We start from the raw sequence: 18,356 nt of genomic DNA, 5'->3' as shown, positions 1-18,356 counted from the left end.
GGTCTCTCTACATTAGAGGCCCTCTCTTCTCTTGAATTCTGGGGGGTGGCCCTGCACTCTGCCTACTCCTGATCAGAGCCATGCATTGCCATGGTGCTGTGAGATGGCTGCCATTATCATAGCAATGAAGGATGCCGTGCATCCTGGCCCTAGAGTGTCATTGGTTGGTATGGTGCTCAGGACCAGCCCATACGCACCATAGCAACTCACGATGCTGATCCAGAGCAAACTGGGTCCTGTCATCATGGTATCCCAGGGTAACTTAGACGGCACCCTAGTTGAGAAATGCAGGTCTAGACGAGCACATTTACCAATACTAGCATAATGTGTCTTTGAATAACACTTTCTAATAACAGCAATTGACACAGAATTAACTTCTATGAAAAGAGATATAACAACTGTTTTCTTAGTATACATATTTTTTTTAATTAATATTACTAAAAGGAAGTAAGGATAAATTATGCTGCCATATTGGTTTTATCACAAAAGACCCCAAAAGAATACGATTAATCATAAAGAAATGATGAAAAACACAGGAAGTTCCAAGACATAATTCTCTTACGCTGCAAATATACTGCTTTGGAGGAAATCCAGAAGCACATGAAGGCTTGACATTTATTTCTTTTGGCAACTTTGTCATCAAGCACAGATAATAATCATGATTAATTTGAAAATATACTTTGATGAACTGAATCGTTCCAGACATTTTAATATACAGTTTATGGATAGCACAGATCAGCATAGTATTCTGTAGTGGATGATAACCAGGCACTGTAAGTCCATACCTTGTTTTTTTTTTCATTTTGTCATATTCTGTTGGATCAGCAGATTTGATTGGAAAGAAAAAGATGTTACTCTTTGACTTTGTTTCTTTATGTTTCACTTTATTTTGTGACAACTGGAGTACTTTTTTTGGTAATCGGCATTTACTGTATAAGGCAATTCCATGCCTGCATGAGGGATCTGCCTTGACTCTTTTAGGGCCCATTCACATTAGGCCATTGCAGTAACGTGTGGGAAAATCCATATATTTCCACACCAAACAGTAATCCACTGTTTGTGCATTGGTGTGTTGTGGTACCATTAATATTGATTAGCAGAGCAAACCTCAATAAAGCACCGGTACTGCAGATCATTGCAGCACACCACGATGACTAGTGTATGTTGCAATATGCTGCCATAAATGCAGCTACTTACATTTTTGGCGCATTAAGGTGCCTTGCACCTCATTCATTTTGAATTTTCTGCCTAACAAAGAGCGCTGCAATGCACCTTAACATGTGTAAAAGGTGCATTTCAGGGAACAGCATTTTGGTGTGAATGGACTCCTCATGCCAATGCTCTCATGCATTCTTACAGTAAGGCAACCATGTAATTATTACATTTTTCTAGGACATAATGTGTATGACAGGAGAAAATGAAATAAAAATATTCAGTACATTTCTGTTAAACATTTACATGTTTTATTCCTTTAAAAATACAGCAAATACAGAAAAATATACACTGAGCCTGAAACCGAACCAGCACGCTCCTATCGTGGTTTGACAACACAGTGCTTTTTCTATAAAGAAATCCCAACCAGAATTGTCATCTCTGCCTACTGGACTACAGAAGTTTGTTTATCTCCTACTCCTATTTGCCCCACTCCACATGCATACGCCAATTTATTTCCTAGTAAAACAATGCTGCTGCCTTGACTCCCAAAAGCCTGCCCATACACTGTGTATGGAAAGAACTCTTGTGAGTTGTAGTTCTGGAGACATGCTTACATCAATACGAACTGATCTCCCAGCAGCTGCCCCTGCAAGAACTTTGTAAGCATGATGATGATGTCCCAAAAAGTAATAAAAAGCTGTTTTCTTACTATAGGAATAAGGCGAAAGAAAACAAAAAAATAAGCTGGAGCCTGTTCTAAAGGGGCAAAAGGAGAATTAAGGGTACATATAGGTGATGCCTGGAAATACACAATAAATTAGTTTTAAATAGGGCATTACAATGAGCAATTATGTAGTGCAAGATGCTGTAACCGATGACCTCTAGTAAGAGATTGTCACAGACCTAGCCGGGACAGAGGCTGTTGGAGAGGACTGTATGCAAGCCTGTTGCCTTTTGATTATGGGCCCTGGATTTTCAATGGATTCATTCTGTTGGGACACATCCTGTGAGGAGATGCTAATGTCATCAACTTCACTCACCTGTCTGATGTCAGCTATAATGTGTTTAATGTAAATAAGTTTAGTCTAGGTTCTAAGGGTATTCAACTCATTGTTGTTTGTTCTAATTAACCCTGTGTTGATGTTTATGGTAATGTGTGTAAATTGAATGAGCTGATCACATTGTCCTCTATACAATGTAGGAGACGGGACGACTCCTATTGGAGCTCATGTTAATTAGGTTAGCTTTGAGTCATCCTGGTGTATAAATGTGTGGGAGATCTCAAATAAAGCGTAGTTCTGATGTACTCCAAGACTGGTGTTGTCTAGTTCTTGGGGTTCCTATAGCCAGATCCATTGGACTCGTGTTCCAGAACTTAGGAAGCGGTATATGACGGAAGCACTCAAGCGGAGTGTGGGATTTCCGTGACATTGGTGGCAAGCAGCGGGAAAGCTTCCTGAAGTCTGGGACATCCAAACCTCCAACTGGATCCAAGATCAGCATAGCAGACTTCAGTCACCCCAGCGGAGATATGGACCTGGCATCAGAATTCACGGGGCTGCTGCGGATCATCCTTTCAACATACACCAGGACTGTGTCTGAGGATGAATACCTGGAGCTTAGGCAGCAAATTCGGGTGGAGTTCTGGATTGCAGCCCTCCGTCTCGCTGGTATAAAACAGGGCAAGTGCTTTCCAACCCAAGAGCAACGGGCCAGTGACCAACGGGCATTGCGGATGGCACTCCTGGGAGAGCAGCCCCAGGAGCAATGGGTGACTGAGTTGGACAGGTTGGTCCAGCAGGAGATAGAGCTGGACAATCGTTAGCGGGCTCTGGAATGGCACGCAGAGGAGGTATATTTAGGGGAGACAACAGAATGCTCTCCAGAGGGATATGACTTTGGCGGCCCTGGATTGCTGTGGGAGAGCCTTACAGATCTTTTTATGTTTGGCGATGAAGGGGAACCTGACCTTGAGGACCTGAGAGACTATAGAGAGTCTATGCTCGGTCTTGCAGGGGTCTCAGAGCTCAAACCTGATCTGGACCATTTGCTAAGGAAGGAACAGCATCTGGAAAGGGCATACAGGAAACTGCTAGAACAAGTTCAGCAGCATGCCAGAGAATCGGCAGTGGAAAATCTGGAGATTGCCGTCCCCAAACCTGAAGTGCTGACAACAGGGCAGAGCTCTGCTAACCTCTGCCCAGAAATGATAGCATCTTCTGGGTTCCATGGACAGGAAATGGTGAACCTCTATCCCCAGACATCAGTTGCAGAGACATGGGATTTGATAGACTTTTCTGCTGAGGAAGAACAACCTGATGAGCCTCCAGCAGAAGAGCTGCTATCAGGGCCAAAGTTCACTGTGTTCTGCCCAGCACCAACAGTGGCTTCAGCCTTCCTGAGAGAAGAGGTAGTCGGCCTTTCTCCCACAACACTGACAGGGACATGTGATTTTCTGCCAGCAGCATCTATGGAGTTAAAACAAACTTCTCCAGCTGAAGATCTGGTAACTGAACAGAGGGTCCAAGACCTCTGTCCCACACTTTTGCCAATTCCAGAGACTGGGGATTTAATAGACATTTCTGTAGAGGAGGAACCACCTGGCAAACCCCCAGCAGAAGTGCTGGCAACTGGACAGAGGGTCCTAGACCTCTGCCCCACACCTGCAGCAATTGTGGAGGCTCAGGCTGAGAAGATGGCAATCACTTCCCAGCAGCAGATACAGGGGGAGAAGGGAGAGGAGGTGTGTGTTGTCCCTCCCCAACAGTTGGCCAGGGTGGAGGAAGTGGGCTTTCCTCCCCAGCAAAGATCCGTGTACCTGGGAGACAGTACCATCGACATGTCGTCCCAGCAGCCAGATGAGGGAATGGAAAAGGAAGCAGCCGGCTCACCTCCCCAATGGCAGCTACACAGTTTGGGAGTGGAGGAAGCCAGCCTCCTGCCCCAACAGTTAGCCGGAGCGGAGGATGCGGAGTCCCCAGCAGAAGTGCTGAAAACAGGGCAGAGTGCTACCAACCTCTGCCCAGCACCGGCAACAACTACAGAGTTCCAGGGAGGCGGGGCAGTCGGCCTCCCTCTCCAACAGTTAGCCGGAGCAGATGGTGTGGGGTTTCCAGCAGAAGGGCTGGCAACAGGGCCGAGGACTGCTGGACTCTGCCCTCAACTAACAGAGGATGGATTTCCTGTTAAGGTGGATGGGACTTCAGTCTCCACCTGTATACCCCAGGGATGCTGGGCAGTGGGCCCCGATCCCCAACAGCATGACAGAGTGAGCCCAGACACCCTGTCTTCTCTCCAGCGGCAGAAAGGATTCCAGGGAGAAGAGCCAGTCCAGGCCTCTCCCCAGCGGCAGATATGTTCTCCGAGAGAGGCAGAGGTTGGCTGGGTGAGTAATACTCTGTTTGGAACAATTTGTTTGGGGTACTGTGTGGGTACAGGCAGTAGAGGACTGGAACTATGGACTAACTTCGGAGTCAACCCGTCTGGGGTCTCCTCCTGTGTTAGTCTCCTGCCGAAAGGGGAGAAATGTCACAGACCTAGCCGGGACAGAGGCTGTTGGAGAGGACTGTATGCAAGCCTGTTGCCTTTTGATTATGGGCCCTGGATTTTCAATGGATTCATTCTGTTGGGACACATCCTGTGAGGAGATGCTAATGTCATCAACTTCACTCACCTGTCTGATGTCAGCTATAATGTGTTTAATGTAAATAAGTTTAGTCTAGGTTCTAAGGGTATTCAACTCATTGTTGTTTGTTCTAATTAACCCTGTGTTGATGTTTATGGTAATGTGTGTAAATTGAATGAGCTGATCACATTGTCCTCTATACAATGTAGGAGACGGGACGACTCCTATTGGAGCTCATGTTAATTAGGTTAGCTTTGAGTCATCCTGGTGTATAAATGTGTGGGAGATCTCAAATAAAGCGTAGTTCTGATGTACTCCAAGACTGGTGTTGTCTAGTTCTTGGGGTTCCTATAGCCAGATCCATTGGACTCGTGTTCCAGAACTTAGGAAGCGGTATATGACGGAAGCACTCAAGCGGAGTGTGGGACGTTCCGTGACAGAGATCATCTCAGAAAAGGCTGCCATTGGTGACCTGCTTGTGAAAATGCTAGTATCCTGGCTGTCTTTGGCTGTAGTACTTTGCCAGTGGGGTTAGTTTACTAAAGAGGAGGGTATTCGCTTGGCTTAATACAGATGAAGCCCTGTTCACTTAGATCAGCCTTTATCAACCTTTTTAACACAGAGGAACCCTTGAAGTACATTTCTGGTCTCAGGGAACCCCTGCTAAAAATGACTATATCTACAACTCATGATACATTAGTGTGATGGTCAGTGGGAAGAATGCTCCTTACAGTTGTGGTCATTGGGAAGAATTACCCCCTGACAGATCTCTAAAAAGATCAATAATGGTGTCAGAGGGAACTTATCTGAGAGGCAGAAATTGCTCATTGCTCAAGGAACCCCTAGTAAACTCTGGAGGAGCCCTGGTTGAGAAACCCTGACTTAGATCATCCAAATACATGCAAGCTAAATCCTGTTTTTTTTACATCTTCCTTGCACGATTGGGTGTTCAAAGTGAGCACAGGTTCACATTTACTGACATTCACTTTTCAAAGTTAACATCTACTTTGCTAATGAACACCCTACTTATTTATTAAATCAACCCTACTGACCTTGAATCAACACGTAGAAAGTGAATTCAGAGCTCTAGATCTGAATACTTGTTCTGACTCAGTACTGAATCCATTAGACCAGCATGTCACCAGTCATTTTCAGAGAGGATAGCAATAGCAGTGCACTAATTTCTTTACTGAGAGGTTCCTTCCAATTTAAAGAGGAGTTCCACCCAAAAATGGAACTTCCACTTTTCGGAATCCTCCCCCCTCTAGTTTCACATCTGGCACCTTTCAGGGGGGAGAGGGGAGCAGATACCAGTCTTATACAGGTATTTTGCTCCTACTTCCGGGCATAGATAGCCAAGCCCCCCGTGGGTATCTACACCACTTTCGGTGCCTTCTCTGCCTTCTGGGACACAGCAGGGACCAGTGGGATCTCACAGCGCGAGTCGCGCATTAGCAGAAAGAAACCTGGAAGTGAAGCCACAAGATTTCACTTCCTGATTCCCTTACCGAAGATGGCAGCGACTCCATCCGTGAGCCGAGGGTCGGCTTCAGATGCCTACATCGTGGGCGCCCTGGACAGGTAAGTGTCCATATTTTAAAATTCAGCAGCTGCAGTATTTGTAGCTGCTGACTTTTAAAAAAAATAAATTAGGCGGAATTCCGCTTTAATAAAGCTCTGTGTCCCTTTGGTTCAAAATTTAGTTTACAATATTTTTAATTGTAGTTACAGATTTGCCCAAACAAACCGATGTTTGCTTCCTCTTTCTAATGTACATTAGAAAAATAATACATTAATTTGCAATTGGACTGGGATCTAATTATGTGGCTGAAACAGGATTAGACAATACTGGATCACATTTCATATATTGATTAAAAATGTACATTTATTTGAAGCAAAGCAAGGAAAAGTGATGACTAAAAATTCCCAAATTCCCAAACAGACCAGTACTACTGTTACTGCAATCCTATAGCGTGGAACCAAACCAATCCCTGCTTTGTTTATATTACTGTAGATACAGAAAGGGTTTATCCATATTTAGTACATACCTTGACTGCAGCTTCTTCCAGTAAATCCAGGAAAACATTTGCATTTGTTTGGTCCAACACATTCACCATGCTTACAGCCTTCTTCACAAACAGCTAAGGAATGGAACAAAATGTATCAATAAGTAACAATCATAGCGCTGGCTATATAAATGATCATTTTGAACATTTCACTACAGGTCTATATTGACGGGTTTTGTCTTTATTAGACAGGTTTGCACTATTATCACTAATCTAAAGGAATGCAAAAAACAGTTAAAGAAGTTTAAATATAGGGCAGATGGAGGTCAACCATCTATACCTGTTAATAAATTCTGAATGCTCTCAGAAGAATTTCAAGCTGATTTGAATGTTCTGCTATCAACATACGCCCATCTGAAGCTAACAACACTTACGCCTTCAATTGAAATACTATTCTCTTGAAAAAAAAGAGGATGAAATAGATAGGGATTCAGAGAAAATGGATGATGCAGTGATATAAAAATAGAAAAAATGATGACCATAGAGTGATGATCTCATGTCTATGGCTGCACCAGTAACCTCTCAGAGGGAATGATTGAGAGGTTAAAAAAAAAAAAAAATCTTACTGATACGATTCCCAGCTTTAATAGGGAGTCTGACCTTCTAATTTCTCCAGTGACATAAACTATATTACCAAAAGCATTGGGCCCTTACACGCACATGAACTTTAATGGCATTCCAGTCTTAGTCCGTAGGGTTCAATATTGAGTTGGCCCACCCTTTGCAGCTATTACAGCTTCAATTCTTCTGGGAAGGCTGTCCACAAGGTTTAGGAGTGTGTCTATGGAATGTTTGTCCATTCTTACAGAAGCGAGTTTGTGAGGTCAGGCACTGATGTTGGAAGAGAAGGCCTGGCTCGCAGTCTCCACTCTAATTCATCCCAAAGATGTTCTATTGGGTTGAGGTCAGGACTCTGTGCAGGCCAGTCAAGTTCCTCCACCCAAAACTCGCTCATCAATAACTTTATGGACCTTGCTTTGTGCACTGGTGCGCAGTCATGTTGGAACAGGAAGGGGCCATCTCTAAACTGTTCCCACAAAGTTGGGAGCATGAAATTGTCCAAAATCTCTTGGTATGCTGACGCCTTAATAGTTCCCTTCACTGGAACTAAGGAGCCAAGCCCAACCCCTGAAAAATAACCCCACACCATAATCCCCCCTCCACCAAATGATTGGACCAGTGCACAAAGCAAGGTCCATAAAGACATGGATGAGTGAGTTTGGGGTGAAGGAACTTGACTGGCCTGCAGAGAGTCCTGACCTCAACCCGATAGAACACCTTTACGATGAATTAGAGCAGAGACTGCAAGCCAGGCCTTCTCATCCAACATCAGTGCCTGACCTCACAATCTGCTTCTGGAAGATTGGTCAAAACATTCCCATAGACACACTCCCAAACCTTGTAGACAGCTTTCCCAGAAGAGTTGAAGCTGTTATAGTTGCAATGGGTGGGCAAACTCAATATTGAACCCTACGGACTAAGACTGGGATGCCATTAAAGTTCATGAGCGTGTAAAGGAAGGTGTCCCAATAATTGTGCTCTTTTGGTCAAGTCTAGTGCATATGGAAAGAACCAGCATGCATTGTGAGACGCAAGCATACTGAACTACATGAGCATGAAAGCTGAAGAGACCGTAGACAGCTGCAGCACTGCAACGGAGGAGAGGTAGAAGTCATGGTTTGCCAGAGAGGTGATTATATTACCTCTTCTTTTGCAGTGCGTTGGCCTTTTGATTTGTTTAGAAACCCAACAGCCCTTTACTGTAGGGACTGGCTTCACTACAGTTAAGATTTCTCTTGGATCCTTCATTACTGGTAATATAATTCACTAAACTGTAGAGTGTTTTTTTATGGCTACACTTCAGTTTTAATATTATGCTAAAGAATGGTATATTTATGGTTACAGTGCCTTGAAAAAGTATTCATACCCCTTGAAATTTTCCACATTTTGCCATGTTACAACCAAAAACGTAAATGTATTTTATTGAGATTTTTTGTGATAGACCAACACAAAGTGGCACATAATTGTGAAGAAAAATGATAAATGATTTTCAAATTTTTTTACAAATAAATATGTGAAAAGTGTGGCGTGCATTTTTATTGAGCCCCCCTGAGTTAATACTTTGTAGAACCATCTTTCACTGCAATTGCAGCTGCAAGTCTTTTTTGGTTCTTCTTTGCAAAATAGCTCAAACCCTGTCAGATTGGATGGAGAGCGTCTGCGAACAGCAATTTTCAAGTCTTGCCACAGATTCTCTATTGGATTTAGGTCTGGACTTTGACTGGGCCATTCTAACACATGAATATGCTTTGATCTAAACCATTCCATTGTAGCTCTGGCTGTATGTTTAGGGTCATTGTCCTGCTGGAAGATGAACCCCCACCCCTGGCTCAAGTCTTTTGCAGACTCTAATGCCACGTACACACGATCGGACTTCTCGTCGGAAAAAGATATGATGGCTTTTCCGACGGGATTCCGCTTAAGCTTGCCTTGCATACACACAGTCACGTAAAAGTTTGCTGAAATTATGACCGTTAAGAACGCCGTGATGTACAACACTACGACGAGCCAAGAAAATGAAGTTCAGTGCTTCCGAGCATGCGCCGAATTGTTTCCGAGCATGCGTAGGAATTTTGGGCGTCGGAATGGCCACAGGCGATCGCATTTTCGGATAGGAACTTTTTCCGACCGAAAAATTGAGAACAAGCTCTCAATCTTTTGCTGGCTGGAATTCTGCCAGCAAAAGTCCAATGGAGCATACACACAGTCACATTGTCCTACGAAAAACTCTCATTGGTCTTTTGCGGGCCGAAATTCCGATCATGTGTAGGCGGCATAACGGTTTTTCTTATATGATTGCCCTGTATTTGGCTCCATCCATCTTCCCATCTATTCTGAATAGCTTCCCTGTCTATGCTGAAGAAAAGCATCCCCACAACATGATGTTGCCACCACCATGTTTCACTGTGGGGATGGTGTGTTCAGGGTGATGTGCAGTGTTAGTTTTCTGCCACACATAGCATTTTGCGTTTAGGCCAAAAAGTCCGAATTTTGGGCTTATCTGACCAGAGCACCTTCTTCCACATGTTTGCTGTGTCCCCCACATGGCTTCTCACAAACTGCAAACGGATTTCTTATGGCTTTCTTTCTCCTCCAGAGTTACCATGGGCCTCTTGGCTGCTTCTATGATTAATGCTCTCCTTGCCCGGCCTGTCAGTTTAGGTGGACGGCCATGTCTTGGTAGGTTTGCAGTTGTGCCATACTCTACATTTTCGGATGATGGATTGAACAGTGGTCCTTGAGATGTTCTAAGCTCGGGATTTTTTTTTATAACCTAACCCTGCTTTATACTTCTCCACAACTTTATCCCTGACCTGTTTTGTGTGTTCCTTGGCCTTCATTATGCTGTTTGTTCACTAAGATTCTCTAACAAACCTCTGAGGGCTTTACAGAACAACTGTATTTATACTGAGATTAAATTACACACAGGTGGACTCTCTTTACTAATTAGGTGACTTCTGAAGGCAATTGGTTCCACTAGATTTTAGTTGGGGGTATCAGAGTAAAGCGAGCTGAATAAAATGCACACCACACTTTTCACATATTTATTTGTAAAAAATTTTGAAAACCATTTATCATTTTCCTTCCACTTCACAATCATGTGCCACTTTGTGTTGGTCTATCACATACAATCCCAATAAAATACATTTACATTTTTGGTTGTAACATGACAAAACGTGGAACATTTCAAGGGGTATAAATACTTTTTCAACGCACTGTATACCAGCAGCACTCATATTTTGTAATGTTTAAAGCAGTATTAAACCCAAAAAACAAATATGTATAAAATATAAACCCCAACACACTTTCAAGTACTTACAGCAAGTTTTATTTACCTTTTGGGATAAAGTTTTTTATATAAATTTAAAAAATCTGACCATTGTAAGCAACTCATAATTGTAAATGGTTTGTTCCAACCCTCTAACTCTCTAACTGACACCTTTCCTGAACAGCATAGCCTGCTAAAGGAAGTTGCAAAATAACTGACTTGCTGGTCAAATCACCAGGTCAAAAATAAAGGAAAAAAAGCCATAAAAAAAAACACAAATGTGAATTGCTTAGCTACAATATATTTCATTTTTGTTTTTGGTTTAAATACCAATTTAAGGTTATAATTCCAGCTATCACCATAAAAAAATGTCATGTATAATAAAGGTCATGTAGAGATGTGTATCTAGTTTCTACTAACATTTAGAAACATGAACATACAGTATATGTTAGCAGTGCTTTAATAAAGTCTTAATTGACTGTAAAGCTATATGTTTATAGGATTAGCTTTATAGCTGAGTACCTTGGAATAATATTTTGCTAATAGTCAAACTATCGCAGACTAATCAGAAATACATGGACCGTCTGAAATTAGATATGTGGAATTACAGTAAATGCACTGATAGGTAAAACGAATAGAAATCCTTTTGTTATCAAATCCCATCATTAAAAGACATTTTAAACACTGTTGATCTAGTAGCGGGATTAAATTACATCCTCTGGAGAAAAGTGAGTGTTTCCAGGCCACATAGGGACAGGTCAGAATCAACAGTATGGTAATCATATCCCTGTTCCTGTTATTGAATGCACTTATTTATGTATAGACTCCGGGGCCAATTTAAAACAGCAAAGGACAAAAGTGAAGTTTGTGTCCATAACTGTTTTTCCTTTAAATAGAATGTATAGTTATTTTGTAGAAATTTTGTTTATTATCATTGGGACAAAAAAAAAAAAAAAATTGCATATTAGCCTGCATTCACACCTAAACAGAGCATATTCCTGGTGATTTTGAAGCGTTTTTAAAACGTATTGCAAGCCTTTCACAAGCTTTATGCAAGCATTTTTGGGCATTTATCAAACTTTCAGGCATTTGTTTCCCAGGCTGGGTAACAGGAGGGGAGTTCTTCTAGCGAGGGAAAAGAGTTCTTCAAAAACATGCAAAACCATGTTTGTCATGCATTTACAGACCCTACCATTAAAGTCTATGAGGCCAAAAACGCCTGATTATGCAAAAAAAAAAAAAAAAATAGTTCTTGTACTTCTCTGAACGTATGGGGCGTCAAACGTACAAGCAACTGAGTGCTCAAATGTGAACAGGCACAATTACAAACAATGGAATTCTGCACATTCAGAGTAGTAAAATATCCAAATATCACCCAAATTGTCCTCTCCGCTCTTCTCAAGACCTCCTAGTCTCAAGCTCTCTCATCTCCTCCTCTCATGCTCGTCTCCAGGATTTCTCCAGAGCCTCTCCCATCCTCTGGAACTCGCTACCTCCACGGGCCTGGCTATCCCCTACTCTTGCTACCTTCAGGCGATCCCTGAAAACTCATCTCTTCAGGAAAGCCTATCAGGTCTCCAACTAATCTTCTACCACTTCCATCAGCTCATTCCCCAAAGTTACAATCTTTTGTACCATCTGCCCCACCCTATTAGATTGTAAGCTCTTCTGAGCAGGGCCCTCTTAATCCTCTTGTATTTTATTGTATTATAACAATAATTTTTATATTTATATATATATTTTATATTGTAAAGCGATGCGTAAACTGTTGGCGCTATATAAATCCTGTATAATAATAATAATAGTCAGGCATAGGTAAACACTATACAAAACAGTGTGAATGGGGTCTAACTATTTTATATACTCCTTCTGAACCAACAGGTGGATCCTTAGACAACTTATAACACACGTTCCTATTTCTTTAAGCTGGCCACACACTGCTCCAATTATGTCAGATTCCTGCTAGCATGGAAGAAATTGAAGCATTGTTTGACCCTGACTGCACCACTCTGCTCTACAAAGGTCAATTATTCAATCAACCTTTGTTGAAGGAGCCTAACAGAAAATTGTCTGAGAAGCAGCCCTGCATACAATCAGATGCAGACACTGTTTAGCAGGTGGGATTTGTCCATCAACACTGTTAGGCTTCATGTACACTTTACCGTCATATACCATCCATATACCGTGGAAAAACGCAAAACTTTGCTATGGTTTTGCTGCATTTTGCATTTTCCCTCGGTGAAAACGTTCTTCCACGTTCAGGAGAGGGAGGTTGAGGGAGGTGGAACCTCACCTAACTGCAGCATCTCCTAAACTCTGCTAAAAGCCTATGTGTACATTGACACAAAGGGTTTTATGGAGTTCAGTTTAAGAACTTTGGCAAAAATAAGCCAAAAGCTCCTAAACTCAAGTTTAGGAGCTGCTAGTGTACATGAATCCTTAGCGTGACTGGATAAATATGATTTCTTTTGTTGGAGGGGTGGGGGGAGCTGCAGCACAGAAAGTTTTTCACCTTAATGCATAGAATGCACTAAGGTGAAAAACCTTAAAGTGTTACTAAACCCACATCAGTAAAATCTGTCTGTATATGCAGAATAGCATTCTTGTTATACTCACTGTGGAACTTAAGGGGTTAATCCTCTGTATTGTGTAAAAAGTCTAATTTATCCTGTATGCACAGATCCTTCCCCTCCTGCAGGGTCTCTCTTGGCAAGGCCAGATAATACACAGTAAGGGTAGTTCTCCTGCACATGCTCAGTTTGCTGGAGAGAACATTTTCTGTCTTGAGCTGAGCTAGCCAGGTCACATGCTATTGACATCACACATGTGGGTGTGTATACAGATCCTAAATGACAGCCCAGTCCATCCCTCCTCCTCCATGCCCAGTAAGTAAAAAATAACACAGTGAGTGGGATGTCACATCTTAATTCATGCCGGATCCGCCTCTCATAACAGCACATGGACACAGGCTATAGTGGAAATCTCCTCCTACCTGAACTCTCAGCACTGGACAGACCCTGCAGTTTATCATGTGACCATGGTATACAGATCAGCAAAAAAGGTATATAGTGGCAGTATTTTAATGCAAAAAGAAAATGTATAAGCTGTGGGCACTGGGGGGGGGGGGGTAAATATTTTCATTTTACTGGGTTTAGTAACACTGTAAGGCTTTAGAACCACTTTCATTTTCTTCAAAATTAGTTGAATTGAACTCTTATGCCGCGTACACACGATCGGACTTCTCGTCGGAAAAAGATATGACGGCTTTTCCGATGGGATTCTGCTCAAGTTTGCCTTGCATACACACGGTCACGCAAAAGTTTGCTGAACTTACGACCGTCGTTGTCGTACATCAGTACGACGAGCCGAGAAAATTAAGTTCAATGCTTCCGAGCATGCGTCGAATTGTTTCCGAGCATGCGTAGGAATTTTGCATGTCGGAATTGCCACAGACGATCGCATTTTCTGATAGGAACTTTTCCCGACCGAAAAATTGAGAACATGCTCCCAATCTTTTGCTGGCTGGAATTCGGCCAGCAAAAGTCCGATGGAGCATACACACGGTCGCATTTTCCGACGAAAGACTCTCATCTGTGTTTTGTGGGCTGAAATTACGATCGTGTGTTTGCTGCATTACAGGTTTTCACCAGAGCAGGTGTCCCCCTTGGAAGATCTCTAATCCAAGATATCACTATCACATCGTGTTCAAATAAAAAGACAGAACACTTTTTTGTCACCAGCAAAAATTAACATTTGGAGGCTACAAAGGACCTCTTCTTCAAGCAGCAGGTCAATGGTTATATATTGGATTAGGGCTCATGTTTGGTGGCACTATCTGCCATTTCACCACAGTACCTTTCTATAATTATAGTCTAATTGCTGTATGAAGTGCACTGGACTTTTTGTATTTATGGACCTATTGGAAGATTTACCCTCACCTCAGCTCTGGTGACCAATTTTGGATTTACCATTTCTGTCTGTCCTGGTGACAACAGACACCAGCTCAAATAAAAATGGGAAATCTGCCTAGCGGGAAAAAATAACAATAAAAAAAATTGACAAGGGTGCTAATCCTTCCCTTCCTTTTGACTACATATTGTATACAATTTAAGTGACCAAAGATGTTTTATTGTTTGTTACTGCTTGGTGCCCTAACTTTTTTTTGTAATGATTTCTGGCAGGTCGTGTATATTACTTTTACAATATCTTTCTAGGTGATTGGATTGTTATACTTACTGTTAGATCTATAACTGGAAGTACACAAAGGAGAAAGGTTTGAGCATGAAGCCTACCTTCACATTGCCGTTTGCTGTTTCGCTTCCATCCATAGCAGCATTCAGTTTTGGTTCCATATCGACATAAACCAGCTGTTTGTGCAGATGATACAAGTTGCCTGCGTCCTCTTGAGCTGCATTCATACAATTATAAATAAAAAATATGAATATTTTATTTAAACATTTTCAAAGGGCAGCAGGTCACTAATAGCCAAAATGCAAATTCAATATCTGCTTTTTAGGGAAAAAAGCTAGTGGCTCTCTCCACAGTGAGCAGGAAACCCCTCATTTTTTAAATTAGTGTTGAAATCTATGACCTGTAATATATATGTGTGTTTTGCGAGAACAAACTATTCTTGTGTAAATCTAATTTTAATACATTTTTCATTCATGACATTCAATCACATCAAAAAGTCTACTCTATGTTTCCTGTGCGGTTCTAGGTAAAGTTAAACCTTGAAGGATCTCATTTCTTTATGTCCAGTTGAGTACACTGTCACTTTTGTGTGAGTACAGGGACTACAAGTGAAAGATTGCTAGGAAATCAAAATCTTGGCTAAACATAGTTTAAGTCTTATCTTTCATGAGCAGTTTAGGCTGAAATGTTAGTTTAGCTGGATGTATTTAAATTGTTTCTAAATTTTACAGATATCACTATTTCTATTCACTATTTTACGCATATCTGGGTATTTCCTATAACTACAGAAATCATCCAGCAATTGGTCTTGACATGCCTAGAGCAGGTTATAGGACAACTCTGCTCAGAGCTGGAATAAGGTAATGCGTATGTCCAGCTAAATCGTTTTTGCTTTTTATTGCATAGAGTGGAGGAGGATTAGAACCACTGTCAGGTTTTTACTGCTGTAAAGCAGTGGTTCTTAACCTTTTCTGAGTCACAGACCCCTTTAAGAATCAGATGAAAGCTACGGACCCCCTCCCCAGTAATATTCACACAAACACAACTATACATGCAATGAATATATGTACGTTAACCACTTAAGGACCGAGCCTCTTTTTGAGATTTGTTGTTTACAAGTTAAAAGCATTTTTTTTGCTAGAAAATTACTTAGAACCCCCAAACATTATAAATTTTTTTTCCCAACACATTAGAGAATAAAATGGCGGCCATTGCAATACTTTCTGTCACACCGTATTTGTGCAGCGGTCTTCCAAGAGCACTTTTTTTGGAAAAAATGCACTTTTTTTAATTAAAAAATAAAACAACAGTAAAGTTAGCCTAATTTTTTTAATATTTTGAAAGACAAATGTCACGCTGAGTAAATTGATACTCAACATGTCACGCTTCAAAATTAGGCCCGCTTGTGGAATGGTGACAAACTTTTACCCTTAAAAATCTCCATAGGCGACGTTTAAAAAATTCTACAGGTTGCATGATTTGAGTTACAGAGGAGGTCTTGGGCTAGAATTATTGCTCTTGCTCTACTGATCGAGGCGATACCTCACGTGTGGTTTGAACACCGTTTTCATATGGGGGCGCTACTCACATATGCGTTCGCTTCTGCACGCATACAAGCACTATTTATTTTACCTTTTATTTTTTATTTTTACACTGTTTTTTTTTTTTTTTTTTAAATGTGTTACTTTTATTCCTATTACAAGGAATGTAAACATTCCTATGACAAGGAATGTAAACATCCCTTCTAATAGAAAAAAAGCATGACAGGACCTCTTAAATATGAGATCTGGTGTCAAAAAGACTAAGATGCAATAAAAAAAATAAAAAATGTTGTCATTTAAACATTTATTTATGTAAAGCCTTTATCCCAAAAGAAAAAAACTGTTGCTGTAACTACTTGTGCAACTGCAGTGTGAGCTGGAGTTTGGCTTCAATTTGTTAGTTCAGGTAAATCTTTCAGGACAGGAAGTAAGGGAAAACCTGTCAAAGCAATGCAGACAGAAATAAAAATGATTTTTTTTAGTAGATTAGGTGAAGGCTAGAACCCGTCAAATTTTGATTCCTTCTCTACCTATATTGCATGTTTTCCTTCGCTTCTATCTGGTAAAACCATTGTAAGTAGGGAAGGAAGTGAGTCAATTTCTCTAACAAGTGTTTCAGTGTTTCCCACTATATCCAAAGCTATATATATATATATCTATATAGATATATATCTATATATATCTATATAGATATATATATTTATCTATATAGATATATATATATATCTATATATCTATAGATATATAGATATATATATATATCTATAGAGATAGATATATATATATATATATATATATAGATATAGATATATCTATATATCTATATCTATATATAGATATATCTATATCTATCTATATATATATATATATATATATATATATATATATATATATATATATAAAAATATTTTTTTGGGTTTTTTTGTTTGACACGCTTTAAGGTGAGTGCATTTAGTAAATAAGACTTAGCTTTGTTCCATCATTTTACCAAATGTTTTGTTTAAATTCTCTTACTGAATATGAAATCTATTGGGTTACAGCCCAATTCCAATATCCTACATGGAGTCAAGATTTATCTTAGGCAGAGTTGGCTGAAGAAGTGTAAACAGACTCCTGGCTGTTAACGTTTACAGAGCGTTGCTGGCCCCTCGATCTTACTATGGAGCAAAGACTAAAACCTCTTACACATGATAAGAATATTGCATGAATGATCATCCTTTTTTTTTGTTTTTGTTTTTTTTGCATGCTAGTCTCATATCGAAAATGCAGAGTTTACTAAAGATACAAAAGTTCTCATAAGACAGAATACAGCTTTGGAAGTGTATTGTAATGTATTATTTCATTTCTGAAAGTTCAATGTGTGGTCTTAGTCTTCCAATTTTTTGCAGATGAATACTGTACTGATTGAACAAAAATCGTTCGTTCTGGTATATGAGAAAACTTTTCGTGCTCTTCCCTTCAGATAATTTTGCATGAACTGTCATGATTGGCTTTCGTGTACTAACAATCAGATTATCGTACGATTGTTTAGAAAGCAACATTTTTCATCCAATTTTCTCATCGTGTATACTAGGCACAACAGAAAACCCAGTGATTATGTCACTGGGTCTCAAAAGAGAAATGACTTATGCCGCGTACACACGGTCGGACTTTTCGTCTACAAAAGTCCAACGGACGCTGACGGACTAAAGCTGGCTGGTAATCCGATCGTGTGTGGGCTTCTCCGGACTTTCAACTGACTTTTTCAGCCTCAAATCCGACAGACTTTAGATTTGAAACATGCTTCAAATCTTTCCGACGGACTCGAGTCCGGTCGAAAAATCCGCTCGTCTGTATGCTAGTCTGACGGACAAAAACCCACGCTAGGGCAGCTATTGGCTACTGGCTATCAACTTCCTTATTTTAGTCCGGTGTACGTCATCACGTAAGAATTCGACGGACTTTTGTGT

The 18,356-nt window shown here is 40.8% G+C and overlaps 1 protein-coding gene across 2 annotated transcripts in view; it reads right to left on the bottom strand.

The window, feature by feature from the left end:
- The window catches only part of EGFL6 (EGF like domain multiple 6), a 137,433-nt gene that overhangs the window by 88,556 nt on the left and 30,521 nt on the right, over window positions 1-18,356 (bottom strand). For both annotated transcript variants that reach the window (XM_073614862.1, XM_073614861.1), the window contains exons 2-3: window positions 14,968-15,083; window positions 6,829-6,921 (exon numbers count right to left, since the gene is read on the bottom strand). In XM_073614862.1, coding sequence (XP_073470963.1) covers window positions 6,829-6,921; window positions 14,968-15,083 — 209 coding nt within the window. The remainder of the gene's footprint in view (window positions 1-6,828; window positions 6,922-14,967; window positions 15,084-18,356) is intronic.

Source organism: Aquarana catesbeiana, linkage group LG02 (assembly GCF_042186555.1).
Source record: "Aquarana catesbeiana isolate 2022-GZ linkage group LG02, ASM4218655v1, whole genome shotgun sequence".
In the NCBI taxonomy this organism is placed as follows: domain Eukaryota; kingdom Metazoa; phylum Chordata; class Amphibia; order Anura; family Ranidae; genus Aquarana; species Aquarana catesbeiana.
The sequence above is the reverse complement of the archived record's forward strand: the minus strand, read 5'-3'. Positions and strand labels throughout refer to the sequence as shown.